The sequence below is a fragment of the Seriola lalandi genome, unplaced genomic scaffold (assembly GCF_002814215.2).
Source record: "Seriola lalandi dorsalis isolate HSWRI2012SDOR001 ecotype SW California unplaced genomic scaffold, Sedor1 jcf7180002054630, whole genome shotgun sequence".
Classification (NCBI taxonomy): domain Eukaryota; kingdom Metazoa; phylum Chordata; class Actinopteri; order Carangiformes; family Carangidae; genus Seriola; species Seriola lalandi.
In genome coordinates this window covers 1,171,541-1,192,976 of record NW_019525183.1, presented here as the reverse complement: position 1 = coordinate 1,192,976, position 21,436 = coordinate 1,171,541, and the positions used below count along the sequence as shown (strand labels likewise).

Genomic DNA, 21,436 nt, shown 5'->3' with positions numbered 1-21,436 from the left:
GTACAGTCAGGCTCAACAGTGCCACTTTAGCTCTTCAAGCTGTTTAGGAAAAGCTATGGTGAACTATGGCAAGTGTTTGAATGATGATGTGTCTCCAAGCTCCAGAACCTTAAGAACGACTATTTAGACTAGGTGTCATAGTGATTCATGGTTGTGTGACTACAGGGTCTATTTTGGTGGCTAGTTTAGGGGAAATATGACAGCTTTTCCAGAACAGCCGCCATGTTTTTTCCAGATTAAAAGTCAGAAGAAGAGAGGAAAGGTTCGTGTTGCTCATGTCTGAATGAAGGGGGGTTTAAAATGCAGGACACCTGAGTAAGACCTTCAAGCTAAATTCCTAAAATATAAGATAAATATATGATGCACACACATCAACACATGGATTCCTAATTTCACTCTTATGGGTGTTGGACCTAAGATTAGTTAGCAGATGTATTTGTGAACCAAATAAAAGCTACCATCTGTGCTGCCATACTGCGATTCTTCTATTGTGATGATACGAGCCAGAAGAAGTGAAAAGTGCGTTTGCACTGCACCATCCGGATGACAAAAGTAGAAAAACAGACCCGAGTCCAGCCCGGGAAATGATCTGAGAAGCTTGATTACTGTGCAAACACCAGAGAAAATGATTACCAGAGTGTTTTCAAACTGCCTCCGAAAAGCCTGCTGATGCACAGCAACCACATGGCACAGTGGAGATAGAAATAGTTAGAAAAGTAGGAACTAGAACTTTGTGGTAACTGGATATGGAGAGGCTTTCATTGATGGCTAAAAACATGACTTTCTCTTATCTGGACTGAGAAGTAATTTATTGCATCTGGGTTTTAAAAATTCACTCTCTGCTCCCGGCCTGTGCGTGGGCATGCACATGTCCTTGTCTGTACGTTTTTGTGTGCGGACACACACACACACACACACATACGCACACATACATGCGTCTGTATTTGCGTCACTGCCCATTCACTGCTAATGTCCTGCTGAAAATAGCAGCAATGTTGTAGCCAGTGAATGAGCCGATGGGAAAGGGCGCACAATGCTGCCATGTCACACTCTCTCAAGCATACGCTGTCATATGAAAGGAGCTCATTAGTTTGAGCTAATGAATGGACGTCTGTCAGTGTGAGGCACATAGTGTACCACGGACACACATCTCTGTGAGAATGCTGATGGCTTTCTTTATGTGCGTGTCGCCAGAAAATGTCAGGAGCAAAATGAATAATTTTACTTTTAGTCACTGTTACATTTGATTTGCTGTCTACTAATAGAGACACCTTTGTCACCATTAATCACTGCTAACTTCAGTGAAACTTTACTTCTCTCACCTGTCACCAGGGGGCTCTGTGCCGGGCTCTGCTCCATGAGCACCATGTGCTGGAGCAGCGGACTGTGCGCGCCATGTCCGCCTGTTCCGGCCCCTGCCTCAGTCAGGTAAGGCGACAGGTGGCCACCAGAAAGGAAGGGGGGGCTGAGGGAGAGGGCCGGCTGAAGGCCTCCATCCTGCTGGGCCGAGGTCACCTGGCAAGAAAAGAGAGAGTGAATATGAGGCTATTTCTGAATAAATTGTCACAGACAACACTTAAAGCTTGACAACAGTTTCCTCCTTACATTGGAAGCAGCGGTGGCCGTGGCAGTGGCGGGCAGCCCCAGGGTGATGTTGGGTAAGGATGGTGAAGTGTAGAGGGACAGCTGGTTAACGGAGCCCCGCTCGGCGCCACTGCACAGCCTCTGGGCCAAAGACGCCTGGGAAGCACATTGAAATGATTTAAAAACTTCAGCACACGCATAAACACTACAAAAGCATACATCCATGCATGGGGAAAAACAGTTGGCGGTTTAAATCGTCACAGCTACAAGCTTCCTCCACACTGCCTGAGTGCCCTTAATGGCTGCCACAAATAACATCTCACCAACTCCTCAGCTGCTCTCCTCCTCTGCCGATCCATCATCTGAACATCCCTCACTCATAGCCTTTGTACGCGCTTCAGGCTGCTAAGTTTGAAAAGCCAATAACTAGCACCTGTAGCCCAGCATTCACACAAAAGAGCACAGCTACTCTGGCAGTAAAAGGCTGCATAATTTATTGATAGTTTTGTAGGTTATGTGCAAGAGTGGTAATGCATACTTCCTCAGTTATAATGATTCATCTCATACAAAGCCTTTCTGTGTGTCTGAAAGTTTTATGCTAAAAATGTTAAGTTATATTTAGTGTTCACAAAAAAGTCCCAGCTTTAGGGTTAGAGAGATACACTGTAGAACTGCCTTTATTAGAATAATTAAAATCAAAATTAAAGAATAATCTGTATAAATTGCACAAAACACTTGAGCTTAGTAGCTCTGTCTGTGAGTGTGTTACCTCTGTGTTGTTGGAGACTGACACAGTGATGCCGTTCTCATTGGGGATGTTGTTGGAGCTGTTATTTGGGGAGCTAGGGCCTGAGCCGGGAGCGCTGCTACACGCAGAGTCTGAAACACGCACACACACAAATCAAATACACACAGTCACAAGGAAATACAGCAGCCTAAAATAAAAGACAAAACTTTGAACACCGGGTGGTTGCGTGTCTCTTACCTGCCATGTCGAGCGAGCGTTTCTTGGCGGTGGTGATGGGGCTGTCTCGACGCCGCAGCAGCGGACTGCTCCTCCGCTCGCTCACCTTCTGCTTCAGCCGGGAGCGCAGCTTCAGGTTGGGCTCCGAGGCTGGAAGGAGGAGAGAGACGGACCATAAATAACTGATTCATTCATCAAAAATAGCTACATTGTGGCACTTCATTCTTTTCCCAATCTAGTGTGGCATTTCTAACACATGTTTATGCATCATTTGATCTATTTACATGCACCACCTGGTATTTTTAAGTCTAGAAAGTCAGTGTGGGGCCTTTTTCAAACAGGAAAAGCATCTGCATCACTGAAAACTAAATTACATCATTTTTCATGTTGTCATTTATTCAAATACTCCTCTCCTTCCTCTTGTTGCAGCCCGGGAAAGGTCAAAAACCGCTTTGTTAATTGAAGGAACAAATGAATAAATGTTGATGTTTTTAGTCAGTTTGGACCTTGAACAGTGCTTCATTAAAGTATTAAACTAACATCTTCATCCGTTTCTATGACTTCAAACTGGGCGTTTTTTGTTCTTCGTGCCAACTCCAGCTCAAACGCCAGAACCCCTGTCAGCGTCTGCGATGCGAAACAGATAACTGGCGGCTGTGCAGCTTTGGACAAATCAATGCAAAGGGTGGGAGAGTTACCTGAGCTACAGTCTCACAGGCTTTTGGCTTAAAGTGGGAGCTGTTCACATTGATCTGTCATTCCTGCCTCCTATTCAGATGATTTCTGAACGAGCCAAATACTGATCCATTTTCCCAAAGACATTGCGGCTAAAAAGCAATTAGCTCTAATTTAGGAGCCATGTCTGATTGCATAAAGGCCTTTTGGTCTTTTGTGTTTGCTGCCACAGACTTGTGAATGGAGACAGGGAGAGGGGAACAGCATGTCACCTTGGCTCTGGCCATAGAGGCTAATGCTCTGTTTACTTTGCCCTGCCAATCAGCAGCCTTGGATAATTTCACTATTCATTATCCAATTTTTAATCATCAAAGGAGAGCTAAATCCAAATGTGGAACACAACTTACCATGATTATGACACAACCAGATTAATCTGCTACTCCATCGCTTTTATTTGAAAACTGAAGGTGCGGGGACAAATACTGAAAATCCACTTTCCCCGGAGAAATCCTTTTAGGAAACAATCATCAAAAATGAACTTGTTCCCATAAAGTGTCAGTTATAAATAAACGTGTGGAATAGAGTGAAGTGTGAACTACAAAGTGTGATGGTAAAGTAGCACAAAGTGGGAGGGAGAGCTCAGTCCAGATGGAGGCAAACCAGTTAATGTTGAGTTTGTGGAGCCAATTTATTTCTAATCAGGATTTCTGAAGTTCCCTGTCCCTGAATTAGATTGTTAGATATTTGGAAACAACCAAAAAAAAAAAAAACAGGGTATAATGGACAGTATCTCCCCAAAAAATAACTAACTAACTAGATATTTGGTCAGTTGAGTTAAGACCAGGATCTAACTTTATGATCTGAACTGTTTTAACATATAAAATCATTATATCATAAAATGTGTAATTTCTTCTAAAAAAAGGAACTACAAAAACAAAGGTAAAAACCACAGCACTCCAGAGCTAGCCTCAGCTAAAGCTAATTTACCGATTTTTCTCAACCTGTTTCTTGTTATTGAAAAATCAATTTTAATGCTCCAACATTTAATTGAGTTTTATTATACCACATTAATGAGGCAGGAACTAAATCTAATCTTAATGGAGAAAACCATAAGGTCCAAACAGCCTGAAAAAAACAGAAAATGTCAAGCGTCAAGGTTTTTAAACTTACACACACTTTTAGCTAAGTAACCTTCAAACTTCAAACCCCTTTTTTCTCAGCTTCTTCACTCTTTATGTAGTTACTGCTGTCTGCTTTTGTGAAATGATGCTCTGGGGTTTTAACATAAAAAATTAAAGACTTTTTTTGTTTGAGAAATAATACCTTATTGGCTATCTCTCTACTCTGTGCGTAGGATAAAAGCTGAGGCTCCCTCCATGAAGGTGAGCCAGTGCCAAATGTCCTCTGTGGCAAACTTTCTTTTTAATGATGACAAGAGATTCCTTCAGTCTGGCTTTAGAAAATGATTTTGTTTAAACACTTAAGACACGAGGGAAAAATCTTAATTATGCATTTCCAGTCATGATCAAGTCTGATTACAACAATGATGATTTGAAATGATGTATCAAAACATAAAAAGCCATGACACATCGTTTGCAGCTTCGAAGACTCATGACAGGACTTGTTTTCTCAGAATCTGATCAGAGGACAGGAAGGAATACTAAGCAAAAGCACAGTCATTACCCTGTTGAAGCAGTAATTAGGTTTTTGGTTCCTACAGAGTGAAAGCAAATTTAAAAAGGTGAACGATCCAGTATGACAGGATTCAGAATAATAACAATAAATCGTCAAAGGCAGGTAGAATCAATGGAGAAAATGTCTATACCTGTGAAAAGAGGTTTTCCCTGCTCTTTGAGAAAACAACACAATCTATTTGTAAATTATACCTAGTGCTAAAAAGCCTTAACATGAGCCAGTCAGTTTTTTTTAACTACTGCATAAAAAATTAAAGGTTCTGTTTTACATGTTAGGGAAGAATGAGTACATGTAATCACACATGATATCAATGCACAAACGGTGCATTGTTGCCCTGTTAAAATGGGCCTGAGATCGGAGGTAAAAACGCTGTGTATTCAGCGAGTGGCATCCTGTATTCAGACAGCAACACGGTGCTTTCTATTCATGAGCGATCAGCACAGTCTGGTTATCAACTGTACTGTACACTACCAGTCTGCCTATGTGCCATTGTATCCATGTGAAGGACGGGCTGCCCCAGTTAGGCCACAAAAACACTCATTTGCTCACCAGTGAAAAGACAGGAACAGTATGCCTTGCTCTGCCCCTATCAAAGAGCACAGTGACGCACAGGGCCTCAAACTTTCCCACCCCTCGAGAACATGTGCCACACAAGGCACACTCTATGTTCATGTGATGCTTTGTCACCCCTAAATTTGTTCATGGCTAAAGGCTCCCATTTGGCTGATGCTTGGGTTTTCAGGAGGCATTTCTTGTCACGCAACTCGTATTGCAAAGTATCATAAGGACATTTGAGTTACAAGTAGAGCCTGACCAATATGATTTTTGGGGCTGATACCAATACCAATATTAGGGAGTAAAAAAATTCCTATATCTAGCTATAAGCAATGTCTAGTTGCTCCTCTGTTTCTGTTACCACAGTTACCATGGTAACCAAAGTAACCAAGACTGAAATCTTGAGGATTACCACTTTAAGATCTACACACTATCTGTCATAAACATTCAGCTTTATGCTGTTGTCACATAGGTTACATTTTGCTGTGGCTGAGCGTATCAGCTGCACTAAGTTTCTATAACGTAAAAAGGGGAGATGGGATATGCATAAAAGAGTGCTGTTGCTACCTTTGACTGTTGCTGGGAGCCCTGGGTGCCAGTCGTCTACTTTATGGCCAGGCGGTGATATAAAAGGGCCTCTAACCTCTCCCGAGCTGGCATTACCATAAGTAAACCCCGCAAAGCACGTCATCGCTGTGGGCAAATATCAGGGTGGCACAGGTCCCCTCCTCTCTCTGCAGTCGAGCACAATCCCCAGCCTTATAGAAATCAAGAGACGAACTGACACTCCAGGGACGATCATTTCACTCCCTGCCATCTTCCCGCCTTTTTTCTTGTCTAACGTGAGGCACATTTTTTGGGAGCGCTGCATCACTTGTGCCATTTGCTGGATTAAGCTGAAATCCTGCTTGTCAGCCCTCATTTTCTGTGCTCTCATCTTCCATTTCTCTGCTTTTGAAAAGAAACCGACACTCCCTCTATCCTTCATCTCAAGTAAAAAAAGTGTTTTGAGGTCTTTTAAATTGTCAGCGAAGCCACCCAAAGTTTCTCCACTAACCTTTCTCTCTCCATCTCTCTCCACTTCATCCTTCATACCTCATCATTTCTCCTTTCCTCCCCTTCCCCTATTTCTCCTCCTTTCTTTCTCTCTCTCTCCCTCCCTCCCTCCTTCTTCTTCTTCTTCTGCTCTCCCAGGGTGGAATGTGGCTGTGTGGGCCAGTGTCAACTGTGGTCTATCTGCTGCCGTATCCAGCAGCCCGAAGGCTCAGAGTCAACAGGGCTGGAGCGCTGGCTGTAGCCGCCTGCCGCCGCACTAAGTGAATAATTGGACTGTAAGACGACCGCCGCTTCACAGCTACACCACCGCACACACCACTCACACTTTACACACACACGCAAAGATGTACACATACACACACCTGACGAAAAGACACTGCAAACAGCTGGTTTTACTCTGTGAAGGCTTCTGTTTTGAGCAGTGAAGCCTGAAAACATTAGATTGTAGACCACGAGGAAACTATTTTTCCACTGGTGCATTCTGTATAGTCTCAGCACTTGTGATGACTTTTGAAAAGGTTTGTCACCCATTAAAAAGAAACTCTCCCCATTTCTAAAAACCTTGGATCTCCTCTGTGTAGTAGTACAGCTATTACGTATTAAGTGCAGTCCATTAATAACCTTTATTTGAATAGCACTTTTGCAAAAACAAGTTTACAAAGTGCTTTAGAACAAGAAGAACATAATAAACCACACATACTGTAGTTAATAACGTGAGTTATTCGAGAAATTTGAGGCAATCGTTGCAAGGGTGGCCAAAATTGGATGAAATGTGCTTGAATTTCGAAGAAGTTGTGATTACCCTGCCTAGTTAAAACAGGTCAGTTGAATTCTTGGAAAGTATTACAGATAATGAGTACAGATGGCTGAATATGTTGGTAAAATGTTTTGTGACGTTTGGGTCAAAAACTAAAAATCTATGGCCTGTTGTTGAGGTGTACACATAGCTGGACCAGAAATTGATTGAATGTGCCAGCTGTGTTTTGTATGAGCTGAAAGAGGTCAATTAATTTCTTGGAAAGTAGTCTGGAGTTGACAGATTTGTTATGTCACTAAAATGTTTTGTGAAATTTAAATTCAGGACAAAAATCCCCACAAGATTTTTGGCTTTCTGTTTGCAGTGTACGTCCAGTTGGACCAGAGCCTGCAAAACATGTTTCCCATTTACACCAGTAAACTACTGCCTTGATGTCAGCAAGGTTATGAGTGAGTACACAGAGGAGAGGTCTGATGGGTTTATTGTGTGCCTCATCATCATTACAGTGAAAAGAAATATTGCTGTTGTGAATTTCTTGACCCAGAGGTAGCACATAAATTGAAAACAATAAAGGGCGAAGAATTGAGCCCTGGGGAACCCCAAAACTAATTGTTGCAACTGACGTAGCCCTCAAGTAAGATCTGTCAGAGCCACTTAGTTTTAATATGCAATTATTAAACAAATTAGAGGTAGCAGAAAGGTCCAAATATCTTGGCAATCTTAAACAAGCTGAAACCGTAAAGATTCTGAGCTGCCTGCTCTAAATCTTGGCTAAAAACATAATTTTGTAAATATTAAGACTGTAAGCATGAAGCACAGGTTTCCTCAGACATTGCTGAACGACAGCTGATTCAAAACAACCCCTGAGGTGAAGAAACTATTAAAATCTAATAAAACATCAGGTGTTAAAATGGTAAAAAACCTCTCTCACTCTATTGAACTCTCATTCTGTTGAACTCTCGAACCACCTACGCTCAGATGCTCTCTAACACTCTCATGTGGGGGATGCTGGGAGACCTTGACAGCCTAATGTGGATGTGATTAATGGTGCAGAGCTCTGATGCCATCTAAATTATGCTCGACGTGAGTCTGCATAGCAGCTACTGGACGTTACAGTTCCAAAATGTGTGTGTGTGTGTGTTTAATCCTCTCTAAATGTGAGCCTGCACAGGAGCACATAGACAAAGTCTGAACTGCCAAAACTAGGTGTGTAAGCATGTGTGTGAAAGTGTGTGTGTGTGATATACCAGTTTTTCGCAGCGGGAAGTCATCCCGGGGGTTGTAGACGCCCAGCACAGGGTGGTTGTAGGTGGACACACCAGTCTGTGGAGGCGAGCTCTGGTCCAGAGAGCTGTGCTGGGTTTTGCTATAGAACAAACACACACAGAATCATGTGAAACAAGGCCAAACACTGTGGACATGTGACAGAATGAGTAATCCCAACAAAGTAACAAACTTCATGGCTGTCATAGATCTGTATGATTAAAGCATCGTGCAAATGCCCTAGCAAGACTGCAGACATGTGCTGCCATCTGTTCACTGCTTACAGAATAAGGTGGTGTTTGTAGGCAAAGTTAAGCCGAGCTGGCTTCGACCCAAATGCATGTTCCTGACAACCGGATGTACACATGCTCATCTCTTCCAAAAGTGAGGGGGCTGAGAGTCCGGCAAGTGGAGAAAATTTACATTATGGAGAGAAAGGCACAAAAAAGGAGGGAGACGGGATATAGAAGGAGACGCTGTGTATCACTGAGCTGTTTAAAGTCAACACTTGTGGGTGTTTCACTGGGTCACACATCTAGATTATGTAACATTATTTATTTGGTTGTGTGTTTGCATTTTATGGTTTTGGTGCTCTTATTGTGTCAATATGAAACATAACCATGCAGAACATAATTTGGAAATTATGTCCAGCACTCAGCTACAGTGTTCAAATATTTTAGGGTTGTGTAAGATGATGTTACAAACCAGCATATTCACTCAAGTACTGTACAGTTCTGCACAGGTACTTGTACTTAACTTCTACTCTACTACATATCAGAGGGTAATACTGTTTTTTTTCCTCTACAACATTTATCCGACAGCTATAGTCACAAGTTCATTTTTCATATGAAAATTTGACAAATCTTTAGAGAGTCAGAGAGAATACATTTAAAAAGAAGTGGAAAAAATGGAACATTTATATGAGACATCACACCAACCAAATGAATGCCTGATTAAAATAGTTGCATGAATACTAAAATATTTCCAGACAACGCCACTGTTATTTATTTTTATGTTTTGTTTATATGTGAACACACTGCACTTCGAAATAAGATTTAGGACTCAGTTACAGATAAAAATGGCTTTATGACACTGGTGTTTTGCATGTTTAACTGCCAAACCATCTATAACAAAAATGATGGTCACATATTAATACATCTGTAATAATAATAGTAGAATATACAGTATACCGTTTAATACAATTTGTTTCTGTACTTTTGCTTTTTACGTTTTAAGTAATATTTTGAATGTAGGACTCTACTTTTACTTTAAATGATTATTTTTGTTTGTTCATTAAAAAACTGCAAAAGCGGACGTTTCAATTCGCATAATGAATTCTTAGGTTTGCAAGACTGTGTTTCCAGTCAGGTGTAGTATACACAGTTACTCACAGACAATGAATGCTGTGATGGACGGCTATCACAGCAAAGAGGAAATAGCAAGTGTACACACCTGCAAAGGGCTCCAGAGATGCTACAATAAACATTCAAGGCCAGGCCTTCAGTGTAAGAGCCCCTATCATCAGGTTCCAATATCCTGCCCTCACATGTATGTGTGTGAGCGTGCACGTGTAGTCCCATCTTTGTTTTACAGCCCTGCTCGTTCCATCTCTCAGTCAGGCTCATATAGTGTGGCAGGTGAGGGAGTGGAGAAGCTTGCTGATAGATTAAGAAACAGTCCAATACATTATTCATCTGCTGTCAGAGAGAGATTTACCCTCCAAACGTATATTTATATTATATTTAACTGCCAGGGTTGACATTGATTTTTCCATGTGAGACAGGTGATGATGTCAAAACATGCCATGAGGCCTCTGCTTTACTGTATAACTGTGAACGCCAGGTAGATCTATATGCGTCTATTCTGCTTGTCCGACTCTAAGCAGCAACTGTTCCTCACCGGTACCAGTAGGGAGCATCATTGGGGAGGCCTCCTTGGTTGAGGCTCCGCTGGGCCAGGGCCTTCTTCTTGTTCAGGACAAACTCCTGGAGACGCATCTTCACCTCGGTGCTGGCTACGGCACCTGATGGAGAAATGTAAGAAGAAGATTATTATATTGAGATTGAGGCGAACAGAGACAGAAAATTGGAGGAAAAGTGACTCCACTTTTGACTACATTGATATGTAATAAGCCGAGTGAAATATTTAAAATTACAATCACAAATTGGCCACATCAACTGATTATTAAGACCTTGTATAAAGTCTGCACTGGAGTGTGAAAAATAGGCCAAGTTATCATGGAGAGTTGGCACATGTTATCTTGCAGTCTGCGGCAAAGATTAAAATGTCTTGCCACAATTAAACCAAACAAGATTTATTTTTATCTCAACATTCAGTTTCCCCATTTTATTTTTTCTTTAAGTTTGAAACAAATCCTCCTGTTCCCCTCTGTGTGACTCTGTCTGTTTATCATATCCTGTTTATATTTGCCTTGTTCCAACAATTCATTGTGGTTATATCATGTTCAAATAGAAATCTTCTAGATTATCATTTTATATATATTTATCCCCCAAAACACTCACTTGACATGTTTGGTTTTTTAATAAATACTTGCTTCCCAAAAATAGTTCCAATTTCCAGTTAGTTTGGCTGCACTGAATGGATTTGTAACGACTGACCCACAAGCTGTTCAGTCAGGTTTAAGAGGTTTTTAATAACTTGGGAGAAACAGTTTTTGAGGCATTTTTTCCTTTATAACACAGTAAAGAGCAGAGAGATTACAGGACATGAAAGCAGAGAGCTATGGGATGATAAGTCCCTGTCCGGATTCAAAATTTAAGATTACATGTTAAACGTCTTAAACCCCTGGGCCACCAGCTTGACCCAGTGTGCTCTCACTTTACCATAATATTGCAGTTTGAGACGACTAATTATAAAAATCGGAACAGAAATGACTTGAAAATAAGAGCTTCAGTCCATTTAAAGTTGATTTGTTGAATCACAAGTCTTCTTGTGTCTTCCAATCTTAGCTAAGTACCGCTCATGATGATGTCCCCTCCTGGAGCATGAACGATTAGTCGATTAACCAATTAGTCGACTGGCAGAAAATCAATCTGCAACCACTTTGACCAAATATCCAGTTTTTTCCCGTTTTATACAATTGTATAAAAAGAAGGAAGCAGGAAAAAGAAATGAAAACTATGCAAAATGCTGAGAAGATTGAAGGCACACATGTACACATGAGAGCAAACACACTGAGCAACCCCTCTCTCCCTCTCGCGCACACATTCACTGGACGCACAAGGATGCCGCCTCAATCTGTAACCACTTTCCATATAGTGTGTAAACTGCTCTCAAGGACTCCTGTCCACTCTCTTTCAATGAACTGTTGAGAGACATCCAGCAGGCAGCGGTAATAACTCGGCTTAGCCGCCGCCAAGGCCACCGGCTAATACAACTCACCACAGTAAATACACAGGTTCTCCAAGTAAAATGGAAATACACAGACATGCAAACACACACAGACATACACTTTTGCATGCACAGAAACACACTGTGAATGGAGTGGTTCATTTCAACCCTGGCACATGATACCAAACAGGCTGATTGTCAAGACGGGAAACTCTGATTTTTCATCATCGGCAGTATTAGGGGGGTCCACAAAAATATTCACATGAAGAAGCAGTTTCAGGTGTAAAAATCTGATGTTTAACAGTCGAGGTGTAATTTACTAACTAACTTATTTTAAGTTTTCATGAAAGAAAATATGTTATACCTTCAGTTAAGTGAGAACAAAGCAGGTTTGAGCTGCTCCTAATGAAAGATATCTCTTATCCCATCTTGCAACTTACTCTCTTGTCCCCTCTCCTTGTTCTTCAGCAGCTGCAGTTTCTGCTCCCTCTGCTGTTTCTCCAGCTCCTGCTCCAGACGGTGGTTCTCCATCTTCCTCTGGTGTTCAAGCAGCTCCTGCTGGTGCTTCAACGCCAGCAGCTCCTGTTGCTGCTGTGAGGAGGAAAAACATCAGGATCACGTCAGTAAGAAGTCGCCATCTGATGCTCGTAGAGGCTGAGCTCATCCTTGAGCAGCTATTTTACATCCCACTCCTGGTCTGATTCAGTCACCATCAGGAATAATTAAGTCCAACAGGTGTTTGAAATAATAATAAAAAAAACCTTTGCAATACAATAACAACCTTAGGCCACAAGCTTAAGCTTTTAACTAAATATAAACACTTTAACTGGGGATGAGGCTTTAGCTAGACACATAATCCAGTTTGCTCACTTCCTCATCATTCCAGAAAAGATAGAGCATCCGTTAAATGCTTCAAATGTAAAAATCTTCCTTCCTCAGGCCTTTATACCAAAGAAACACACTGATGTTTTGTCCTGTAACCAAAAGGTCAAAAATAAAATCCAGATAAAAGCCTAAATATGCTCACAAACACCTTTTGGTTCCATTGAAGTGTCCTTGAATGAGACCCAGAACTCAGAGCATCAATTAAATGCTACAAACACCCAGTGAAACACACTTTCACCTTCTTTGGAGCCTTAATGCATTTTGACGACCTAATGCACCAAATCAAGAGGACCGATTACTCTTTAATGTCTCTGTAATATACAATAAATAGGCAAGCTGTCTGTGCTTGCACTCAGCCAGCCACATAATGACCTCTCTCTGACGTGCCAAGGAATCGACACTCTGCCCTCCTCTCCCCCTCATCATCGCACCCCCAATGGCAATATTTGATCAGTTACCGTAACTGCATGTAATCAACTTCTAAACGCTCAGTAGCTGGGACATGCACTCGTGTTGACCAGGAGAATCAAATGTTTGAGACAGTGTGTATAAATTAGTGACTGAAGGTGAGAGGAAGGTGAGGTGTGAGAAAAGCACCATCGGCTCTGTGGCTGGCCCGTTTCCAGCACGAAGCCTCCATCCTTTTGCCTTTCAATCAAGGTTGGGGATCTGGGATTGAGTGGGTGGGAAGGCTCAAAGTAACCTCCATACCCACATACACACACAGACACACACACACACACCCAAAACCCCTGTGGCTCGACAGACCAGAGATCTACACACAAACTTTCCCTTTTTCCTTTTGACTAATGCTCTCAAGAGCATCAGGATATCTCTCACTCTATGAGTTTCCTGTTGTTAACATGCAAAAAATGTGTGTGTGTGTGTGTGTGTGTAGACATCTGTATGTGTGGAATGTGTGCACACAGTTGTGTGTGTTGCTGCCCCTAATGTGGAATCAAACTGGGCAAGTGTGTGACAGTGTGTTTGCTGACATTTGAGAGGATGTGTATGTTTTAATGCCTCTAAAACTACTCTGTGTGTGTGTGTGTGTGTGTGTGTGTGTGTGTGTGTGTGTGTGTGTGTGTGTGTACACAGGGGCTGTGAATGGGGCTGATTGAGGCCGGGCCTCCCTGCTCAGGCTGTGCGTCACTGGCCTCCACCTGAGTGGTCCTGCAGCCCCACCACAGGCCAGACGGCACTGCGGACAGCATCCCTCATCCCTCAGCATCACAACATGACCCAACAGCAGCAGCAACAACGATCTCACCAGAGGAAAAGCAGCAAAGAACAATGAGTCCATTAATACTGTTCACCTGCAGGAGTGTGGTGAGATGTGTCAGACCTGAAGCATCCGCAATTATTTCCTGTATAGATTTTGATTTACGACAGATGCTCTTAAGTGGTGATAACAGACGTGTCAAACAAACAGCCCGAGGCAGGGTGGAACGAACAGAAAATAGAAAGACAGGAAAAGAAAGGAAGACATGAAAGGAGAAAAGACTGAAAGGAAGAGATGAAAAAAGGAAGAAAAGAAAATAGAAAGACAAGAGGACACTGAAAAAGAAAGAATGAAAGAAGGAGCCTAAACTCTCTTTTATTCTAAGTTCTGAAAAAAGAAGTAGTTCAGCTGTGTGTTATAATTCACATTACAGCAGTAACACAGGAAAAAAGAACAAACAGTGGAATATTTTTATACGACATCTCAGCCCCACAGGAACGCTGCGCTGCTCTCATGGGCCCCGATGTATTAAAGCTTCAGAGTGTGGGCGTGCTGATCTAGATTCACTTTGTATTTCCAGGTCACTACGATATGGTCATGTGATCCGAGCTTGATCTGTTATATGTCACGTACTGTTCATCACGTAAAAGAGTCAAAGTGCCCTTTTTTTGTTTATTTTCTGAAAAGTAATTACTATCCACTGTCCATGTGTTTTCCTTCTTCTTCTGAACATACACTATGTGTACCTCCATGCTCATATATAAAGTGAGGCTGGTGCATATGGGTTGCGTTATGCAACACACCAGCAGTGCTACAAAAGTCTGTCTTTAACACTTTTTTCCCCGACTCTAAACAAATCCTTATACTGTTTTTATCCATCCTTGTGAATGAAGCCAAAGTGGCTTTCTGCTCAGAATAAAGCAATGTGAAGCTGATGGAGCTGCTCTCTGTCTGAAAATTCAGTCTGTTAATGAAGGATCCTGTGGCAGGAGAAATTAAGAGCTTCGTCTGCTTTGTTTAGTAAAATTTTAAATAGGTTTGGGAGACAAGTCTGCTGCTGGGCTGATTATAGATTCTTGTCTCTTGGAGGACTTAAATAAAAAAGTACTCTTGTTCTTTTGCACAGCTTTGATTGTATTTGTTTATTTACATGTTCCGGCTGCAGCTTTAATTAAAATTTTATTGATGATGCTCTTTTGTCTTGATAGTAGAGGCCAAATATATTTGAGGAAGCTGATCACAGGAATAATTTGAGTTGCAATGGGAACTCCATTAAAAAAGTAAGCTTTTTGAACCCTTCAGAATAATAAGTGATATACCTTAATGTGTTCCTGGAGCTGGGCCTCGTGCTGGCGGGACAGCTGCTCGTGCTGCCGCTGGAACTCTGCGATGAGGATCTGCCGCTGGATCTGCTGCTTCTGCTTCAGGGCCAGTAGCTCCTGCTGCAGCTGCTGCTCGCGCACCGAGGCCGCCACCACGCCCCCGCCGGCCTGGCCCGTACCTCCGAGCGGGCCTGGCGACTGATGACCGGGCGGGGAGAGCGAGGACACCTGCTGCTGCTGCTGTTGTTGCTGGTGATGGTCCACGCGCAGGTCCATTGGGATGGCAGCTGGAGGGAGACGCAGGGGCAGCGCCGAGTTGATGTCCACTGAGAGAGAGGAAGAAAGACACGTTTGAATGGAAGACACAACACAGCTTTTTTAAAATACTCAAGGACACATAACAGACAAAATTCTTTTTGATAATTTTGTAACTTTAGTAACTTTGTAACTTGCTGTTAATGTTTTGCATTCAGTCACCTGCTGAACAAAGAGCTAGGCCTCCTATGTTAAGCTTCATTTAGATGTAAAATCAAGGATGAAAACACAGTCAAAGGCCTCAAGGAAATCACTGCAACACATGTGCATCACATTCATCCTCCAAGGCACACTGGTGTTTGCACAGTTAGTACAACTGCAAGGAGCTGAAAGGAATTAAATCAAAGCTCTTCAAACTGTTATTTAATGTGTGTACCTGCTCAGTAGTACAGAATTGGGCTTTAAAAAAAAGTTTCTATAGCTCTTCTGTAATTTTAGTGAGGGACCTACAACACTGCACATCTATAGCATGTAGATATGTAAAAAATGTGCTTAGAGTTGGGTAAAACCTGCTATTAAAACTTAACCAATAGGCCAATCTAAACCATAAACAGTGATATCAGAGTGATAAATCAAATTAGCAGAGTTTCATTTATATTTATCAGACATTTATAGCTTTGTGTAAGATGATATACGCCTGTAATTGAGAAGTGTTGATTGTTATTTGACCAGAAGCCCCAAACAAAAGGTCTAAATCTTTAATATGTGTCAAAAGTAATCAATTTGTACTCTGTATTAGCTGATACTTGAAGGCAGCAAGTCCCCATGTTGGTGAGCATCTTCGCTCTTTGAGCTTTTTTCAGTAGCTAACCCTGACCTCTGACCTCCTGAACATTGATGTCTTTTTTTCTCATCTCCACCGTATAGACCATAAATAAATTAAAAAAAACCTGCTGCATATGTTCTACCTATGAATGATGCTGCAGTAACACATGAAGCCCGGCAACAGCTGACAAAGATTGCATTGACATGGCGAGGTGCAGGCCTCAAGCCGGGCCAGCCACCCACAAATCACTGCACAGGAAGCCTTCCAATCACGCGGCTTCCTCCCCATTAAATCTGAATAAATAGGAGTCGATTGGCTGATTATTTACCTACATGTTTACAGAGAGCGCGGCAAGAGCCAGAGATACTTGCCTGGAACTTTGTGTTAATAAAGAGGCAAACACACAACCACTCTGCACACTTAATAACAGGGTTACAGAGCCACAAACAAACGCACAGATACGCTTGTGCAGCCACTTGCATCAGGAAATACATTGCGAGTATTATCCAGTGGCAAATTTACACTTGGGCTGCACCGGTTTCAAGCGCGGACGCCTAAAACCCAGAGAGAAATTTCTCATGATTATTTTTAGGCCGCACAGTTGCATTCAAGCCTTTAACAAAAATTTGAAAAAACCTTCAAGAAGACTCCGATGATCATAAATACACTGCTCAGGCCCACTATGAATAACTTATTTGAGGGGTGTCAGACAAAAAACAGACACATCTCTCTTGCTAGAAGCATCATTATGGGAATATTACTGATATATTTTCATTTCCACTCCAACTTTCGAGACGGGAATCTAATTTCCTGCATTTGTCGGGGCCACAAAACAGACGCACTCTCTCCAGATTTGATCTACAACACATCACCCTCTCAGACGTGCCACGTTTTTGAAAAGTAAAGCCGTAAAGCATTCATAGAAGATCCTTTAAATGAATTGCAGACATAAGCTTGGAAAGAGCTTTTCTTCTACTTCTTCTGCACATCATTCTTTGTGCAGACTAACAGCAGCCACGTTATCACTTATTGTTTGGCATCTTTAAAAACTCCACTTCCTCTTTTGTGTTTTCGTGCGGCAGGTGAAACGCACCCCCGCAGCTACAGTCATCAACGCCACGGGAGAACAGGGCAACAACATGCAACAGGTCCTTAAGGACTGCCGTCATGTGTGGGATGACAACAACATATGAGTCAGTAATCTGCTTACAAGCCATTCAAAGTGGAAATTAGTCTATTTGTTTCAACCCGCAGGACGTGAGGCTTCGTTCGTCCCCCTTTTCCCCTCAGTCTCCTTTCTTCAGCTGTCAATTTTCCCTCAGAGAAAAGGAGCTACAAGATTTTTGCCAATTTTTGAATCTGCCTAACAAGCGCGATATTTAATTAAATGCAGCGACACCCTCGTTTTTCTGGGTTTTTTTGGGCATTCTCTGGCCCTTGTTCATTTCAGAGAAGCGACTGTGAATCAGTCTGTAGAGAAAGTTTGCATTCGCATCAGAGAATTTTCAGAACAGCACACCGGATCTGAAAAAAATCAAAACTTCTTATTTACAGTGATGTTTTGGTTTTTGGAAGTTGCTTAACTTTTTCTTGACAAAAAGTTCTTGTAGTTATGTCACAATTTTATCTGGACGTGTGCGAGTCACTGAGATCCTGAGTCAATGTCTTCCTGACTATTAAGGTCTCTTGGCTAAAGGCTGAAACTGAAAGCAGCAAGGACTCCATATTAAGTCTTCAGGTTCAGTTGCAAGCTGACGTCAAAGGTAAACATGCATTGTAACTGGTGACGTCCAGGTAATAAAAGGTCTAATTTTTGATATTTTTTTGATATTTTTTTCTTATCTAATCTTAGTTTTAACTAGAATAAGAGCAAGTTAATTTTGATATAAGAAGAGTATTAGACGAGGAAAGAAGGACAGGACGGGAGAGACGTGATTATGACTGAAAACTGCACTTGTCAAAGCATTGCGGCTCCAATCTTGGCCAATGCAAATCCATAACTCATACACACAAACGCGTGCACACACTCTTCTTGTACAAAATGTTCCTCCACAGATATTGAGTCCCTGACACAAACGCAAACAGCCTCACACACTTATTGATAGTGACGCACGCAAATGCACAAAACACACCTCATATGGCATCTCTGTCACACCGGCAGCGCTAATTGCTCACCACACAAAAGAGGGAGATACAGAGAGAGAGAGAGAGAGAGAGAGAGAGAGAGAGAGAGAGAGGGGTGGGAATCGGTGCTGTCGTTACCCATCAGTGCTCTCCTCCTCCTCCTCTTCCTCTTTTCAGCAGCCTCCTCTCCTCCTTATCACTGCACCTCCTCCTCCTCCTCCTTTCAGTCTGTTCCAGGGAATGACAGCACGCTCCCTTTCTTGTTCATCGGACTTCTCTTCTTGCTCCCCACCTCCGTCACTTTTGGCTCTTCGTTCATCCCCTCGCCTGTTTTAACCTGATGGGCGTCTCTCTCCTTGCTCTCTCTCTCTCTCTCTACTCTTTTCTCTCTCCTCCCCTCGTCCCTCGTTTGCCCAGTGGTGACATCACAGGGCAGTCTCAGGCATGCAGCCTGTTTATTCTGCAGCCCTCTGCTTTTCCAGGAACCAACGTCACACACGCACACACACACATACACACAGAGCGCACTCTCTCACTCGCTCTGTCTCTCTCTCCTTACCCTCTCTGCTCTTTTCCCCGCTCGACCTGCTTTCCTTGCTTCTAAGGCCAAGGAAAACCCTCCACGCCGGTTTGTAGTGCTTCAAATGTCTCTGCCTCCCTCTCCAACTCACTTGCAGACGTCCCATTCGGCTGCATGTCCCCCCCCACCCCTCCTCTACTTACAGCATAATAACCACCTCTCCCTTTCTCTCTCTCTCTTTCTCTCTCGTGCGGTTTAATACTGTGTGCTCAAATTCCTGGCCTGGAATTTGCCAGCATCTCCCAAACAAATAAAACCACAAAATGCTTTCAGGTGAAGCCGAGTAAGGACTTTCCCCACAGGGAGGCTCCCCAGATATTTACATTCTGGAGCATCATTATAAAATAAGGCATTACTATTAAGGAATATTGTTTGATATTGTTTCTTTCTTGATTCATTGTTGTCTATCCCTGTATTGTGCAGGCCTCTTAATTGGACATTTTGTTGCTTGTAACTCACAGAAGTTCTGTTTCATTGTATATATGCGTGTGTACATGCATGTGCACTTTTAGATGGATGTGTAAAAGGTCAAGGAGGTTTCTACATTTACATGTATTTTTTCTTTTTATTGTCTGTGATTATTGTCTGCTGATTTGAACTCTTCTGTTCATTTTGTTTGTTTTTTATTGTATTCTTTTTGTATTTTGCTAAATCATGTCGTCTTTATTAGTTTTTTTTCCTTTTCTCAAATTCTCCTGTCACATTTGTTTTATTTATTTTATCTGGTTTTATGCTGTTGTATATGTGTGTGCAAATAAGAAAACAAAAAAACTTCTTTAAAAAATCCCGTAAACATCTAAAATTACAAATCTTTTTCTGCACAAATTTCAATAAAATTTTGTATCTTTTGGATTTTGGATCTATATCAGGTTACAGCTGAAATAGCTAGTTGTGTCATTCATTAGTTGATTGACATCAAAGGAGAGAATTTGATGTGATTTACCTTGTCCGAAATGACAGTAAATGGAACGTCTGGTTCTGGACTGCTGGTTGGACACATTTCAGCATCTGAATATTTCACTTATGTGACATTTTGAGACATTTTCTGACCAAACATAAATAGGAGATTAATCAATAATGAAAATAATCACCAGTTGCAGCCCTAAACGGGTCACGCTCAAGTACAGTTGCAGTACAGTTCAGAAAAAACCCATGACTGACCAGAAAATTGTGTGGAGGTGCACAGGAGTTTATGGCCAATGAGACGCCCATCAGACTAACGTGGCGGCCACTGGATTAAGATAAACTCTGATATCAGCATATCTTTGTATACAAGCAGTGACGTCAAACACGTACCTCAGTTTACTGATGTGCGACTGATAGAAGACAATATGGGGGCACTCGGAGAAAAGCAAAACAAAGACCAACGTGCCGTCTCGGGCGACAGCGGAGGAGCTTCCAGGAGTCTTACACAACTGACAACTTTACCTGGATCAGCACGTATTTGACAAGAGCAAGGACTTCATTCCAATCAAGTGGTGTTTTATCTAAATAAAGTTTCCTTCAGCATCTGATTCAGCGCAGCCTTCAGTGGAGAGCATTTCTTTCCCTGTTCTCTTTTTTTCTTTGAGCATTTACAGTTTCCTTAAGGGTCCCATTTAATAATAATAATAATAATAATACATTTAATTTAAAGGCGCCTTTCTTGGCACTCAAGGACACCGTACACAGTTACACAATCTGTGTAAGTACAAAGTGTGTGCCTTTCCATGTGTTCTTTGATTATAAAGCAGGTCTAGTTTCTATATTAATACTCTGAAAATATCAAAGTCAGACTGTATTCAGAAAACTGAGCCTTCAGGCGAGCCATCAGGACTTCTGTAACTTTGTGATGTCACAACAATGAAGTCATCGCTCTCAGCCATGCTCCAAGCCTGGCCCACCTGGACTCACCATTCAACCTTGCAGGATTTGGTTTCTCTGAGTATTTACCTGAAATCTACTATATTTTTATTTGAGCACTCAGAAAACACATATACATCTTCTTGTGGATCTTTTGTTGACTGCGCTTTCGTGGCCATTACTACAGGTTATTCCACTCTTTGGAACTATTTTCTTCTCCTTAAGCTCTACCTCTGAACTGATTCACCACCTTCCCTTTCAGCAGGTTCCTGTTCTCTCTACCCTCGATTCTCCTTCTTCTTGTCCTATCCCTCGGCCCTTCTCGGCGTCCTTCCCCGCTCGGTAGCTCCCTCCCACCTTTCTTCCCTCCATCTCCCCGCAACAAATCACAATCTGTTTACATCCCCTCAGGCACCCTCAACAACTCTTCTGGCTCCAATTGCAGATCTATTTATACCAGACAATGCAGAGGGCTGGCGT

At 42.1% G+C, this 21,436-nt stretch overlaps 1 protein-coding gene across 6 annotated transcripts in view; it reads right to left on the bottom strand.

Moving 5' to 3' along the window:
* The window catches only part of LOC111665296 (histone deacetylase 4-like), a 55,450-nt gene that overhangs the window by 14,352 nt on the left and 19,662 nt on the right, over nt 1–21,436 (bottom strand). For 5 of the 6 annotated variants that reach the window (XM_023420246.2, XM_023420247.2, XM_023420245.2 and 2 more), the window contains 8 exons: nt 15,327–15,655; nt 12,341–12,491; nt 10,449–10,572; nt 8,534–8,652; nt 2,570–2,698; nt 2,354–2,463; nt 1,606–1,740; nt 1,323–1,515 (listed from right to left, as the gene is read on the bottom strand). In XM_023420246.2, the coding sequence (XP_023276014.2) occupies nt 1,323–1,515; nt 1,606–1,740; nt 2,354–2,463; nt 2,570–2,698; nt 8,534–8,652; nt 10,449–10,572; nt 12,341–12,491; nt 15,327–15,655 (1,290 nt within the window). Of the gene's footprint in view, nt 1–1,322; nt 1,516–1,605; nt 1,741–2,353; nt 2,464–2,569; nt 2,699–8,533; nt 8,653–10,448; nt 10,573–12,340; nt 12,492–15,326; nt 15,656–18,672; nt 19,161–21,436 lie in introns of those variants that run through there. The other variant, XM_087177699.1, reaches the window with a different exon arrangement.